General features: G+C 33.9%; 1 protein-coding gene across 1 annotated transcript; it reads left to right on the forward strand.

Annotated features, from left to right (window-relative positions):
- Positions 1–3062: 3062 nt before the first annotated feature.
- LOC111896581 (delta(12) fatty acid desaturase DES8.11) lies at positions 3063–4441 on the forward strand. Its single transcript, XM_023892551.3, has 2 exons — positions 3063–3078; positions 3192–4441. Exon 2 carries the CDS (start codon positions 3214–3216, stop codon positions 4348–4350), a length of 1137 nt encoding a protein of 378 aa, XP_023748319.1. The 5' UTR covers positions 3063–3078; positions 3192–3213; the 3' UTR covers positions 4351–4441.
- The last annotated feature ends 10639 nt before the right edge of the window (positions 4442–15080 follow it).

Raw genomic sequence — 15080 nt, forward strand, 5'->3', positions numbered from 1 at the left:
ATGTGCAGATAACTTTTCCACTATCAGTTTGATGTTAGTAAAATATGTAGCCAAGGTTATGATGGTGCTAGTAATATGAGAGGGGAATGTAATGGATTACAAGCACTTATCGTTAAGATTGTCCTTATGCGTATTATGTTCACTGCTTTGCTCATAGATTACAACTACCACTGGCGGCTGCTTCAAGGGAAATTATTCCTATACACTAATTTTTAACAAACTTAATTTTTACAATTAATGTAGTTTGTGCTTCTAGTAAGCGTCATGATGAGTTACAAAAGGCAAAGGCAACTAAGATTGAACATTTATTAGAACTTAGTGAAATCGAATCAGGTAAAGGATAAAATCAAGCTTGGACATTAAGAAGAGCTGGTGATACACATTGGGGTTCTCATTTTCATGCTGTTTGTAGTTTGCTTAACATGTTTGATTGTACTCGTGTTTTTCTACAAGGAATAATTTGATGATGTATCTACTACTTATTCTCAACGCGGAGATGTTGATGCAGTTTACTGTTACCTGAAATCGTTTGAGTTTGTGTTTATTCTTCACTTGATGAAGAAGTAATGAGAAAATTTGATATACTTTCTCAAGCTCTAGAAAAGAAATCCCAAGATATTCTTAATGCCATGGAGTTAGTTTCAACAACAAAGGAGAGTCTAAATGATTTCAGGAACAACGGATGGGATTCTTTACTTGAACAGGTAAAAAAAATTTGTGTTAAACATCATATGCCGAATATGAAAGCTCCATATACTTCTACTCGATATCGGCCTAGAAAAAACAATAATCAGTTTACTTTTGAACCTTTTTATCGAGTAGATTTGTTTACATCCACATTAGACAAACAATTACATAAGTTGAATAATAGATTCAATGATCATGCGATGGAGTTGTTAAGTCTTAGTTTTACTTTAGTTTCAAAAGAGCACCTTAAAGTGATTAACGCTGATCAGATTTGTCTTCTTGTTGAGAAGTATTATCCTGAAGATTTTACGGAGCAAGAGAGAATTCAATTACTATATCAGTTGGATATTTTTAATATCGATATGACAAAGAATCCCAGGCTAAGTCGTGTATCAACTATTGCTGACCTATGCAAGGGTCTTGTGGAAACACAGAACATGAGACATATTATTTGCTTGATAGGGTGGTTCGGTTAATCTTGACACTTCCAGTTTCTACTGCAACAACAGAGATGGGATTTTCAGCAATGAAAATATTCAAGAACCGCAGTCACAATAAGATGTCAGATGACTTTCTCACAAACAACTTAGTGGTTTACATAGAAAGAGAAATTGCTGAAAACATTGATACGAAGTCGGTAATTGATGAATTTAAAGACCTTAAAGGTCTTCGGGCTTAATTGTAATTCTTTTCTAGCTATTTTTGGTGTTTAATTGTTAAAAAAAAATGGTTTCTATTTATGTGTAAGAACAGTAATTTTATGGTATTTTTTGGAAGTAATTTTAGGTATTTTGGGTTTTTAATTGCTAATTTTTCTTTTGGTTTTCTCATTTATAAAAACGTTAATTTTAGTTTCTAATACTTTCGGCCCCTCAAAATCAATCATTCAAGCTCCGCCCCTGTATGATTGGTTGTCATATATTTGCTCCTACAATTATTTATCCAGTTTCTATTTAACCCTAGGTTTTTGTCAAAACTCTAGTCCTATTCACAAAGATAATTAATAAGATTCAAGTCCAATCAAGAATGATGGTCATGCAAACTCAATTAAACTCAACAATAAACAGAAAAGCAGTTCTCATAAGCATAGAAGGTTCTTTAAGATGCTAAAGTAACAAATAACTAGCTAGACATCATCCAAACTATAAATCAAACCATAAAAAGTCAAGCAATCTAAACTAAATGAAAGTCATAGGTTTTTAGCCCATGATTTCAACAAGTAAACAAAGAAAAACGAAATTCAAATTAGCATTCGTGATTAAACTAAAGAAGAAAAACGAAATCGGAAGTTGCATTGCCTCAAATCTCACGAATCCAAGATATGATCGACCTTTTGCAACTCCAAGCTTCAAAGGGTGTTTTTGGCCTTTAAAGGACAATAATAGCTCCAAAAAAAGTTGAGTTTTCGGAAGATAATGACTTCTATATATAGTTTTCCCGAATCCTGATCACCACGACGTGGTAAGTACACCATGTTGTGGCCTTTGTGTTTATCATGTATTCAACAAGTCTTCTAGATCCATGGGGGGAATCCAAAACGTCACGGCGTGGTAAGTGCATAGGTTTTCAAAAGATCGCAAAAAAAAAAAAAAAAAAAAAAAAAAAAAAAAAAATCGTCCTTCCAGCTGAATCTGTTGCAACGAACATTTATGTCATCGAGACAACTTTTCAAGTCAAACAATCATGGTCAATGTTGGCAAAAGCTATGTCAACTACATGTTGTCGGGGTAGCCCTTGTTTAAGCAATGACAATAGTAGTGAGGATATATGTCTTGGCCATAGATTGGTATTGTTGTTTTCAAACTAATTAACGGCCAGGTCCCAAAAAAACAAAACATCTATAAAAATATTGTTTTGAAAAAGTTATTTTTACCATCCAAACACCGATATATATAAAACTTTTATGTTTTAATAACTTTTATATATGTTTTAATACAGAAGCACAATACATTTTATTTAGCTAGATGCATGTTGCTTATATTCTTTGCATTCAAGTCTATATGAATGCTTTTCGACGATATAAAATTAGATAGTTAATATTTGTACAACTAACAATCATTTGGATTATCTATAAATAAATAATAATTTGTTTTAGATATATAAGTTTTTACACATGCATAATGCGTGTGGTATATACATGGACTGTCACATAGCCTCTAAGAATCTACATATTTAAATATTAATTTACACATTAATGCGTCTAGTATTTAAAGCCGCCAAATTGGAATGGTCGTCTCCTAAACCGTAAAAGTTACTAAAACAATGAAATAATGGTAAATAGACAGTAGGTCAAGTGAGGCGATAATTTTTTTAATTAATCCTGACTATAAATAAGTAGCAGTCCGACCCCAAGACAGTATCAGTGTATTACCAGGTGAAGAGATCTCAAACGTAACTTGTCTCTATATAGGACTTTTTTGTTTTCCCACGAGCTTTAGGTTTTTGTAATTAACTCTTTCTATGTTTAGCTTACATAAATCTCACAATACTCTTTACATTTGCAGGTTAATCATATCTATCAACAACATGGGTGCAGGTGGTAGGATGTCAAACGATCCATTTGATGGTAAAAAGATCCTGGAACGTGTCCCGGTTGATCCGCCGTTTTCATTAAGTGATTTAAAGAAAGCGATCCCTGCCCATTGCTTCAAGCGATCCGTCATCCGTTCATCTTACTATGTTGTTCACGATCTGATTGTTGCCTACGTTTTCTACTTCCTTGCGAATACATATATTCCTTTTCTTCCAGCTCCTTTGGCTTACTTAGCTTGGCCGGTTTATTGGTTCTGTCAAGCAAGCATCCTCACGGGCTTATGGGTCATCGGCCATGAATGCGGTCACCATGCCTTTAGCGAATACCAATGGATTGATGACACTGTCGGCTTCATCCTCCACTCAGCTCTCATGACACCTTATTTCTCATGGAAATATAGCCATCGAAATCACCATGCCAACACAAATTCTCTTGATAATGATGAAGTTTACATTCCTAAACGCAAGTCTAAAGTCAGGTGGTACTCAAAACTTCTTAACAACCCGCCTGGTCGAGTGTTCACTTTGGTTTTTAGGTTCACCCTAGGATTTCCTTTATACCTCTTAACTAATATTTCTGGCAAGAAATACGGAAGGTTTGCCAACCACTTTGATCCCATGAGTCCAATTTTCACCGAGCGCGAGCGAATTCAGGTCCTGTTATCAGATCTTGGTCTTCTTGCCGTCTTTTATGCAATCAAGATTGCTGTAACAACAAAAGGAGCTGCTTGGGTAGCCTGTATATATGGAGTTCCAGTGGTAGGAGTGCATGTGTTTTTCGTTATCATTACGTATTTGCACCACACCCATCTGTCTTTGCCCCATTATGATTCAAGTGAATGGAACTGGATCAGGGGGGCGTTGTCAACAATTGACAGGGACTTCGGATTCCTGAATAGGGTTTTCCATGACGTTACACACACTCACGTATTGCATCATCTGATTTCGTACATTCCACATTATCATGCAAAGGAGGCAAGGGATGCTATCATTCCAGTTTTGGGTGAGTACTATAAGATCGATAGGACTCCAATCTTTAAAGCAATGTGGAGAGAGGCTAAAGAATGCATCTATATCGAGCCTGATGAAAATAACAAACACACAGGTGTATTTTGGTACCATAAAATGTGATCATTTGCTTTCCCTTTTATATTATTACATTTAACTTATGTCTTTGGGCCATTATGTAATAAAATAATTCATAGGTTTGCTTAATGAGAAATTAACACGGTTATCCAAACTATAAATTTTATCTTGTTTATGACTTTATTTAATTTAAATGGTATTGAACTAAATGAGAAATTGTTTTATGTGACCATTAATTGTCAATATGCTGTAGTATCAAAGTTATTATTTTTCAATTTATTCAATTGGTTCATGTTTAAGAACCATGATTTTATTTTGTCTATCCTATCTGAACGCAATGTCCTTGATCATGTGGTGGTAATCATGTTTCTCGATAGCTAATAATTGCTAATCGTCTAATTTTTAGGAGCCAAATTATGCACCATTAAAAATACAATGTCTCACACTAAATTTTTTGATGAATTATTAACTGCATGAAACCAACCAATGGATTGCCCACAAATACTTTCTACAACACTATCAGTGTGTTAGGAGATTTATATTAGAAACCATAAATCCTTTTGGTGGATAAGAATCTGCCTTTAATTTACGGTGGGTATAAGTATACTTGTGAAAATAAAATCAAAACAAATATAAATTATCTTTGAGAAATAAAATATCTTTCAACTTTTTTTCCTATATATATTCCTATCCATTTGAAATAATAACAAATGTATTCAAATACTATTAATCTTATCAAAATATATGACGTGTCATCATTTTACATGGGTAGGAGTATTGTCACACAGCTTATAGTTTACTAAGACTATTGGGTATCTTTTGCAAAAATGTAATTACGGTGAACATGAGTGCATGACCATGACTACAACAATCGGACCCTGTGGAGACGACAATTTCAGACCCTATGGAGACGACAAGTCGTCGGAATAGGGTATGGCGACGACAAGTCGTCTGGAAAAAGTCGTCGGCACAGGCGTGTCGGCATAGGTCTGTTAGGTCGTCGGCATAGATGTTGTCGGTATAGCTAGATCTATTGCGACGACATGTTGTCGGCACAGATTTTGTCAAAAACATTTTGCGGGGAAAAAAATAAAGTTTTATTAAAATCCTATGGCGACGACAAGTCGTCGGGATAGCTATGGAGACGACTAGTCGTCTGGAAAACTTGAAGCTATTACGACGCCATGTTGTCGCTATAGGGTTTTATCAGTTAACGGTTATGGACCTATAGCGACGACTAGACGTCGGGATAGCTACTGATTGGTTTTTTTTAGTTGTACAGCTTTTGTACATTACCATTTCTGCATTTTTAACAAAGCCAGAAAAACATTGCAGCATATATCAATTGAAATACATTAACTAGGTACCATTGTTCAAATTCAAAACATTAAATTCAAGTTTAATATTACAATAAGTAGTTAACTAACATTGTTCATAATACAACCATCTGGGTTGTGGTGACTTGGTAAGGCATGTGGAAGATATGGTGGATAACCTATTGACCCATGTTAAAATCCTGACACTACTAAGCCATTGTGGACATGGAGGTTCGTCTGCAGTGACTCCAGGGCATGAGGCAAAGCCTAATGTTTGCAGCGGGGGATTAGTAGGTGCGCGAAAGCTGGCCCGGACACCCTCGTTAGCGAAGTTCCCTTTACAAAAAAAAAACACATTGTTCATAATACTAAAAAAACATCAATCATCATTATCATAAGCGTCTTCTCCTTCTTCTTCTTCTTCTTCTTCTTCTTCTTCTTCTTCTCCTCCTCCTTCTTCTTCTTCCATCCTTTCGGCAAATTATTGAGAGCTACTTGCTTGTGTGTTATAGTTGAATAAAAAGTTAGGAAATGGTGGTGGTTGGAAGTTCGGAATACAAGCCGCCAATGATGCATTATATTGTTGCAAATATTCTTGCATTTGTTGTGCATCGAATTAGGATTGAGATTGGGGTTGAGATTGAGGCGATTTGGAAGTGGAAGGCCATTCATTTAGAATTAAACCGAAGTTGGCGGTTGGTCTCCTACCCACCCCGCGAGCATGTCCACGTCTCGTCCCAAGGGCACGTTCTAAACATTCTTCCTCGTTTACTTCTCCTCCTTCCCCAACCTCGTTTTGCATTTTCTCATATTCATTTTGAATTTTCTCCTAAAATAAAGAAAACAATTAACATACGTTAATTAAAACAAACAACTAAACTTAAACATTCAAAAAATAATAATATTCCTTAAACAAGAAACTATAATTAATAATAATATATTTAAACAACATATTCATTTCGTTTATCACTTACCCAGTCTTCTTTTGCTCGACTTGTACACCAACCCGAACCTTCTTTGTAGCGCATTTGTCTCCAACCCTCAATATGATGCGGCTTGATTCCCATTTGTTCCTATAATAAGTGAAAAAACAATAAATATATTTGTACAAATGTTAATAACAATTTTAAATAATACTAATGTATTTTATTACCTCTAAATAACGTCGTTGAGCATAGGGTCTACATCCGTGAGCACTTGTGTGTGGAAGGTTCTTTATTTTTTTCCGACGTGCATCTATATTCCTCGGTCAAAAACAACAAATCAATCATATCGTTCCAAACTTGGGCGGTCCAATCATTCGGTGGATGTCTTCTTGCCCTTTCCACATTACGATATCCACCAACTCTTTCAAAATGTTTTTTTATCTGATACTTGCGCTCTCGATAAGCTCTTTGCATATCTGCTTGGATACCCGCTCGAAGGGGTTCCCACAAATTTTGTGCCCGGATACCTATTAATATCAAAATAAGTCTGCAAAAGGAAAAACATATTTGATTAGTAAAAAAATATTTAATAAGTGTAAAATTCAATACATATAAAATATATTGTATATTTACCTCTAGCTCGGGATATAAATCAGCTTTGTATTTGGTAGGAACACGACGTCAAGTATGATAATGCAACGGTAACTTTGATCCCACGAGATTTAAGATCAGTCTGACAAACATTTGGCCATTGTCTCCTATAAATCGATACGTCCGCCCGGAGTTATCAATTCTCAAATCCAAAGGCCTACACTTGTTTTTTTCATACTCATCGTACAAATTTAAGTTTCTCCCTTTGCCACGCACATTCACATTCTTCACTTGTGCTATATTTACATATACAATTGGAAATTTAGAAATTTAAAACTTTAATATATATAATAATTAAAATTTTCATATAACTTACAAGATTGGAAACCCGATGGTACACCCCGTGCAATCCCGTGTGGAGGTCTATCCCCACCGTCTCCTCCGTGTCCCCTCGCGACTTCTACCATCTGTTTAACAAATATTATAAACATTCAGAAAATATAATAAAACTACAAATAAGCAACATTTCAAAATTTAACAAATATTATAAGCAATCACGACATATAATAACAATAACATACCGTGAATCAGATTTATACAATTTCATATACCAACCTAGACAATATCAATTTCAAACAATTTCATATGCCAACATAAACAATATCAATTTCATACAATTTCATATACTAACCTAAACAATATCAATTTCATACAATTAGTTTGTTTAAAGTATAAGCCTAAACAAACAACAACACAATCACATATATAAACAAAACAAACAATAGAATTGGAAAAAAAAAACAACAAACAACAACACATATATATACAACAAACAACAATCACATATATACAACACAATCACATATATATATATATATATATATATATATATATATATATATATATATATATATATATATATATATATACACAAACAACAAACAATTTCAACACAATTCAATTTCAATTTCAATAAAAATTAGAATAAAGAAAAAAAAACTAACCTTTTGTTCTTGTGATGTTCCGTTTTTTTGGCTAGTCAAAGAAGCAAGTAATACTCCGGTGGTGGCCACAGGCGGCAACACTAGACGGTGGAAGGGTGAGGCAGTCACTAGGTCGGTGGAGCTTCACCACCGGTTCCTACACACCAAAAAACCCCAAATTAGGGGTAAAAATCAATACCAAAACACAATAAAAAAAACAAATTAGGGGTAGAAACAACCTTGGATTGGGTTAATCGTCGGATAATGTCGTTGGGTAGCCGATTTCGTCGCTTGGGATGAAAGGATCGATACAGAAAGAAGTCGTTGTGTGCAAATGAAAGAAAGCTACGTATCTGTTTTAGGGTATACCTCTATGCCGACGACATGTCGTCGGTATATAGTCGACATAAACGATGACGTCTCTCTTATTCCTGAAATAAATAAATAAATAAATAAATAAATATATATATATATATATATATATATATATATATATATATATATATATATATATATATATATTATATTAAAAACCTGTGCCGACGACTTGTCGTCGGCATAGGGTATCCCAAAACTACGTCGTTCACTTTTTCTGGCACTTCGAATAAAAATAAATGGAAAATACTTTTTTTTTACCTATATCGACGATACGTGGTCGGTATAGATTTTCAACTTACCGCCAACATTTTCGTCGTTCCAGCCAGACCTATGGCGACGGCATGTCGTCGGCACTGATGTAGTGGTCAAAGGAAATTGGTCAAAAGTTTCAAAAGCTATGGCGACAACTTGTCGTCGGAATAGGGTACCTGTAGCGACGGCGTTTGTCGTCGGGATAGCCGTCGTCGCCATAGTTTAATATTCTTGTAGTGCATGTTCGCTAAATAGCCACGATGGCCACGTGTAATTAATTTCATAAGTGGTGATTTGTTAATAATTAGTCACAAAAACAATCAATTATGATATTTATTTTTCATATAAATTTTTTCTTATGTTGTTATTGTTTAGCTTATCTTCACAAAAACATTAAAAAAAATATGATTTTAAAACAATTCTAGACACATAATTACTTTAGATTATGGTTAATTGGTTATTGTTAAGCGTTTAGCCCCATGTCAAAAATGATGTAAAGTCACCATTATATAATTTTAGAGACATTGAAAAACTATAAAATATGGCCAAATTTATATTAAAGCCACAAAAATTCAATTATTATTGTTACTTTTTCTATATTGTAGACACATCAAAAGAATATAAATTAAGTAACCAAAACCCGACAATATGAAACAATATCAAAATTCAGAATTCGATATTATTAATAATTAAATAAATCCACACAGAAGAATTCGTAATTAAAATACCATATATATATATATATATATATATATATATATATATATATATATATATATATATATATATATATATATATATGTACTGCAAGTATTATATTATGGTAAATAAAACAAAAAACATTATAAACCAAAAGTTAGAGATAACTACGTATTTATCTTGTTGGTACTATTCATTGTTTTCTTGAGAAGGGTATTAAATGATATATATATATATATATATATATATATATATATATATATATATATATATATATATATATATATATATATATAAGTTGGTTTCCCCCTCTTTGAGAATTGAAGCTCATGGTCTTGAGGTGATATCCTATTTGGTACTTATACCAACAACATTGAAACAAAAAATAAGTACATTAAAAACTTAGTAGAGTAGTTTATGAAGGAAAAAAAGTGTAATGCACAAAAAAGTTAACATAAACAAACGTTTGAATCGACTTTCACAAGGTGTTTTGGCTATGGAACAAAACTTTTATATGTCTGCTCAACTATTTTGACTTCTGTAGTTTTGTGGGGTAGAAATCAATCTTTTTTTTTTACAAATTCATCAATGGACACTATATAACACTAATCTTGTAGAGGAACTCCATGAATGAATTGTCTTTCTAATGAAAAGTGAACGGTACCACACACAACAATTACAAAAGGTTACAAAAGGTCCCAATACCTTATACAAAAGGTTACAAAAGGTCCATGCATATACAAAGGAAAAGTATGTAAATAATCATTTAGACACTTGGTAGTTAGACTTTTTAGAGAGTTATTTCAGTGGTTACAAGGTTGGTTAATGTCTCTACCTTCATATTCCCCCGAGTCGTCCCACCTTCTAATCATCCAGTACCATCAACCCACTGTTTTGGTGGTTGTTCTTTCATGCTCAATTGGTGTTTTATTTTGCATAAACTCATGCTCAAAACTATTCAACGACATCAAATTTGTTGATATTAATGACAAAAAATAGAAATAAAAAAAATAACAAAATATGAGAAAATATACCCGATATGAATATGAAGTTCCTCCCTTGACCAATTAACAACCACCTGAAACAGTTTTCGTTTAGTTGCATGACCACAATAATAAAGAATGAAGAATGAAGGAGATACTAGTCTGTATAAAAAACAATGTACCTTGTTACATATAGGGGAAATAAAAAGTCTAGGTTACCATATATATAAGGACAAATAATCCCTCTCGGTGTCAACCAATTTGGATGAATAAACCAGCAAATATACCAATCCAAATCATTGATAGTGTATGTCAATGAACAAGCAATCAAGTGTAATGAACAAGTAAGCATCAAGAAAGCAATTCCTCTGAAAGAAAGAGGTATAGTGAATGACAAAGGTCATATGTGTCTTTTTACCTTGCAGACATATTCTCTTTGTTTTTTTTTTGCCAGGTAAATGGCGGCTTCAACATGACATAACATAACATCAAGTTAGTTATGAAACCTCCAAGATACACATACAATAACAACTATACACAAAAGTAAGCATTAAAATCCGCCTATTCAATTAAGGTGGTGAACAATGAAAGCCAATAGTAAATCAATATATTAACAGTTGTACTTCCACCAAAATACAAATAGTAAATCAATAGTAAATTTAAAAATTAATAAATTAAAATTTCCATTTCCACCACATAACTTTGGAAACTAATCCTATGAACACATAACAGTAAATCCATAAATCAACAATCCATTTCCATTTCAATCAAGCTGAAGCAGCACAAGTATACAACACAATCAAGAGCTTGATAGAAAAGCACCAAATTCATCGGTTGCTCAGGGTAATGATAAACCTAAAACCCAACATTTACTAATCCATGAAAATAAAATGAAATCTAAAAAAAGAGCAAATGATAACCCAAAATGATGCATGAAACCAAAACTTTATTAGGTATTGTAGTGAATATGAAAAGAAGAGGGTAGAATTTGACTTCTAGGTTTCCGATTGGTGATGGATGCTGTAAAACCCAACATTACATCTGTAAGAAGCCACATACCGTATAATTTGCAACCTAAATGAACTCTTTATGTTGAAAAGGGGCTAGATGTTGGACATGACCCGAAAAGCATGTGTTCTGCAATAAATAAAGTACCAATGAAATAGTAAATAACAGGAAAAAAAACCTCATTTTCATCTGGAAATTCTGCACTCCCCATGAAAAGCATGTGTTCTATAATAAATCAAGTAATAAGTACCATTGAACAATTAAACAGAACGAATCAGTAAGTATAATTATCATTTCTTGTAACATTGTCAATGGATATGATTATATGCATTAAACAGAAGTTCTGGTAAACCCTCGTTTAGTGCTTCATTATAAAGCTTCCACCACCAAATATCAATTGCTTAGTGCTTGGATATTATGAACCCAAAAATATATAATTAAGAATGCAATAGATGTTTGGTAATTATAATCTGAGTCAATAAAGATACATGTCTTTCCAGATTTACAGAAGATGGAGTATTAAATGAGATGCAGTCACAAGGGAAGAGAAACAAACCAAGATAATGTGAAAGACCATGTACCTCTCAATGATCACAAAAGCTACCCATCCTTACACTCATTGTTGCTGCCGCCTTAAAAATAATAACAATTTTAGTCTATAAATGTAATCAGATCCAATCATAAATACTTCCAAAGTCATTAGTTAACCTTTAACTTTCATCATTATATGCTAAATGATTTTAAATATTTATAACTAAAATGATAAAACCTACAAAAGAAAGCAAGAAAGAGAAAGCTACAACTTTGTAAAATCTGAGGGGCATTGCTCTTAACTAATCTTTTTTTCATTCATTGCCTGCATCATCATTGTCGTTATTGTCTTCTCCTTTGTCATCTTCTTTTCCGCTTTCGTCCTCATAATCTTCATCATCTTCCTCATCGGCATCGTTATCGTAGATTTCATCTAGCCTGGTACTTTCTGGTGGCCCGTCCAAATAAATATCAGGATCGTGCACAAGCAAAGCACAAAGGCCGTTCGGCAGCTTTATATATCGATATAACCGCCTATCATTCGACAACTTCACTACAATTTCGTCCGACGAATAAGTACTACCGCCGACGGCCATTGATCGATGTACTAGTAGTACAGGCTACAGTCGCTTACTGTGTGCTTTGGAATCGGGTCTATCTCTAGGGAGAAGCTTCGATTAAACAGAATGATGACTGGAGCGATTGAAGCTTTGATTAACTGATCAAGTATGACTGGTTTGAGAGGGGAGAGATGAGAGTGACGAGAAGAAGACGACATTTTTTTTTTGGGTAAATTACACCAATCGTCCCTTGTGTATGTGTCGAAAAGCACGTTTAGTCCCTATTTTCAAAAATTAACTCGGACAGTCCCTTGTTTGGTTAAAAGTTGCACACCTCATCCCTCTATACATAAAAAGACGATTTTGACCTTAATAATTTCTTTTTTAATTTTTATTTATTATTTTTAGATTAAAAAAAGTAAATAAATATGCACTGACCCATCGCTCCCCTTCCCTTTTCCCTGGGTTCCTTCCCTCTGTCTCACTCACTCTCGACAACCACCTAAACAGCTCTACCATCTCCTCCTCTTTTTTCCAGCGACACCAACCACATCTACTCTCTCTTACTTTCTTTCCGATCGCCGGAGAATAACATCAAAATCCGGTGACTTAGTTATTCAACAGGTTTGATTTTACGGTGAAGTAACTAGGCTACCATCGCAATCCACCAAGCTTTGGTTGTGATGCAACGATTGGATAGCGAGAGTGTGGAGATCGGGACAGGAGAAGATTGGTTTGAGGAAATCCAGGGTTTTGTCACTATTGGCGGACTAGAAGCCACCGATGAGGCCATCAGTCTACACCTTAATCCCTCGTTGGAGTCGTCATTGCCGCCAGAAACCTGCAGCTCCTCCAGCACCACCACATATCTGTGTCAGCACCAACTCCTCCGGCACAACCACATGTCATCGCAAACACATTCCCCTTCCCTTTCCCCAATTTTCTTCTACTTTCATCTCCCTCTTCTCACCCATTCCCGACAACCAACCAAAACCCCAAACCGGTGAACCAAAATCAGATCCCAAACCACCATCCTGTATCTTCATTCTCCCCCTCTGTCTTAAGAATACCAACGACCATCGAGGCTACCAATTTCAATATATCATGAGTTCATGACATCTCACTGTAATTGAAATCAGGTCCAAGACAAATCCATTGAAATTATATCAAACCTAACCTGAAAACTCAAAATCAAAATTGAAACCTTCATGAGTTTCAATTTATGAATTTGAGAAGGACAAAGAAGGGTCATTTTCATCGACTTTGTCTCTTCATTGGAGGTGGTTGTGGTACTTTGCAGCGTAATTGAGAGAGATAGAGATTACAGAGATTTTTTTTTGAAAGTTATAAATAATAATAAATAATATTAGATTAATTAAAAAAAATAAATATCCAAGGGCACTATAGTCATTTCAAGTGAGGTGTGGACTACATTTGCAACAAAAATGCAATTAAGGGACGAAACATGCAAGGTTTAAGCAAACGAGGGACAGTCCGAGTTAATTTTTGAAAATGAGGACTAAACGTGTTTTTCGGCATATTCACGAGGGACAATCGGTGTAATTTACCCTTTTTTTTCTTAAAAATGAAAATCAAAAACCCTAAAGACGAATTAGGTCTAACGTAATCAGTACATTCACTACTAGAAAATATGAAAATATCTCCCGCAAAATCCGTAGGTATAGGCTGTTACCTATGGAATTGCGACGGAAAATGGGTCGTAGCATAAACGCTCGTGGGTAAATTTTACCGACGGAATTGTCACGGAATACCGACGCCACATTTCAATAGATTAAGTACCTTTTATTCTATAGTGAGCATAAAAATGACTAGAAATATTAAGACATGATGTAAAATATAAGTATAGATATACACATATCAGTAAATTATACCGACGACATGTCATTGACAAAGGTTTTTTATAAGATGGCAAAAAAAATCGTCATTCTTGCCCAATCTGTCGCGACGACCATTCATGTCCTCGACACAACTTTCCAAGTCAAACAATCATGGTCAATGTTGGCAAAAGCTATGACAACGACATGTGATCAGCGTAGCCTTTCTTTTAGCAACGACAATAGTGGTCAGGATAGGTGTCGTCGTCATATACTGTTATTATTGTTTTCAAACTAAAGGCCAAAACCCAAAATATATATATATATATATATATATATATATATATATATATATATATATATATATATATATATATATATATATATATATATATTGTTTTGATAAGGTTATTTTTAGGATCCAAAAAGAATTAACACTGATCTCTATATATAAAACATTTATGTTTTAATTCAGAAGCACAATACATTTTATTTAGCTAGATGCATGTTGCTTATATTCTTTGCATTCAAGTCTATATGAATGCTTTTCGACGATATAAAATTAGATAGTTAATATTTGTACAACTAACAATCATTTGGATTATCTATAAATAAATAATAATTTGTTTTAGATATATAAGTTTTTACACATGCATAATGCGTGTGGTATATACATGGACTGTCACATAACCTCTAAGAATCTACATATTTAA

This window comes from Lactuca sativa, chromosome 9, assembly GCF_002870075.4.
Source record: "Lactuca sativa cultivar Salinas chromosome 9, Lsat_Salinas_v11, whole genome shotgun sequence".
NCBI lineage: Eukaryota > Viridiplantae > Streptophyta > Magnoliopsida > Asterales > Asteraceae > Lactuca > Lactuca sativa.

Excerpts from the sequence above, each read along its gene's own strand:
- LOC111896581 (XM_023892551.3), top strand. The coding sequence starts at position 3,214 with ATGGGTGCAGGTGGTAGGATGTCAAACGATCCATTTGATGGTAAAAAG.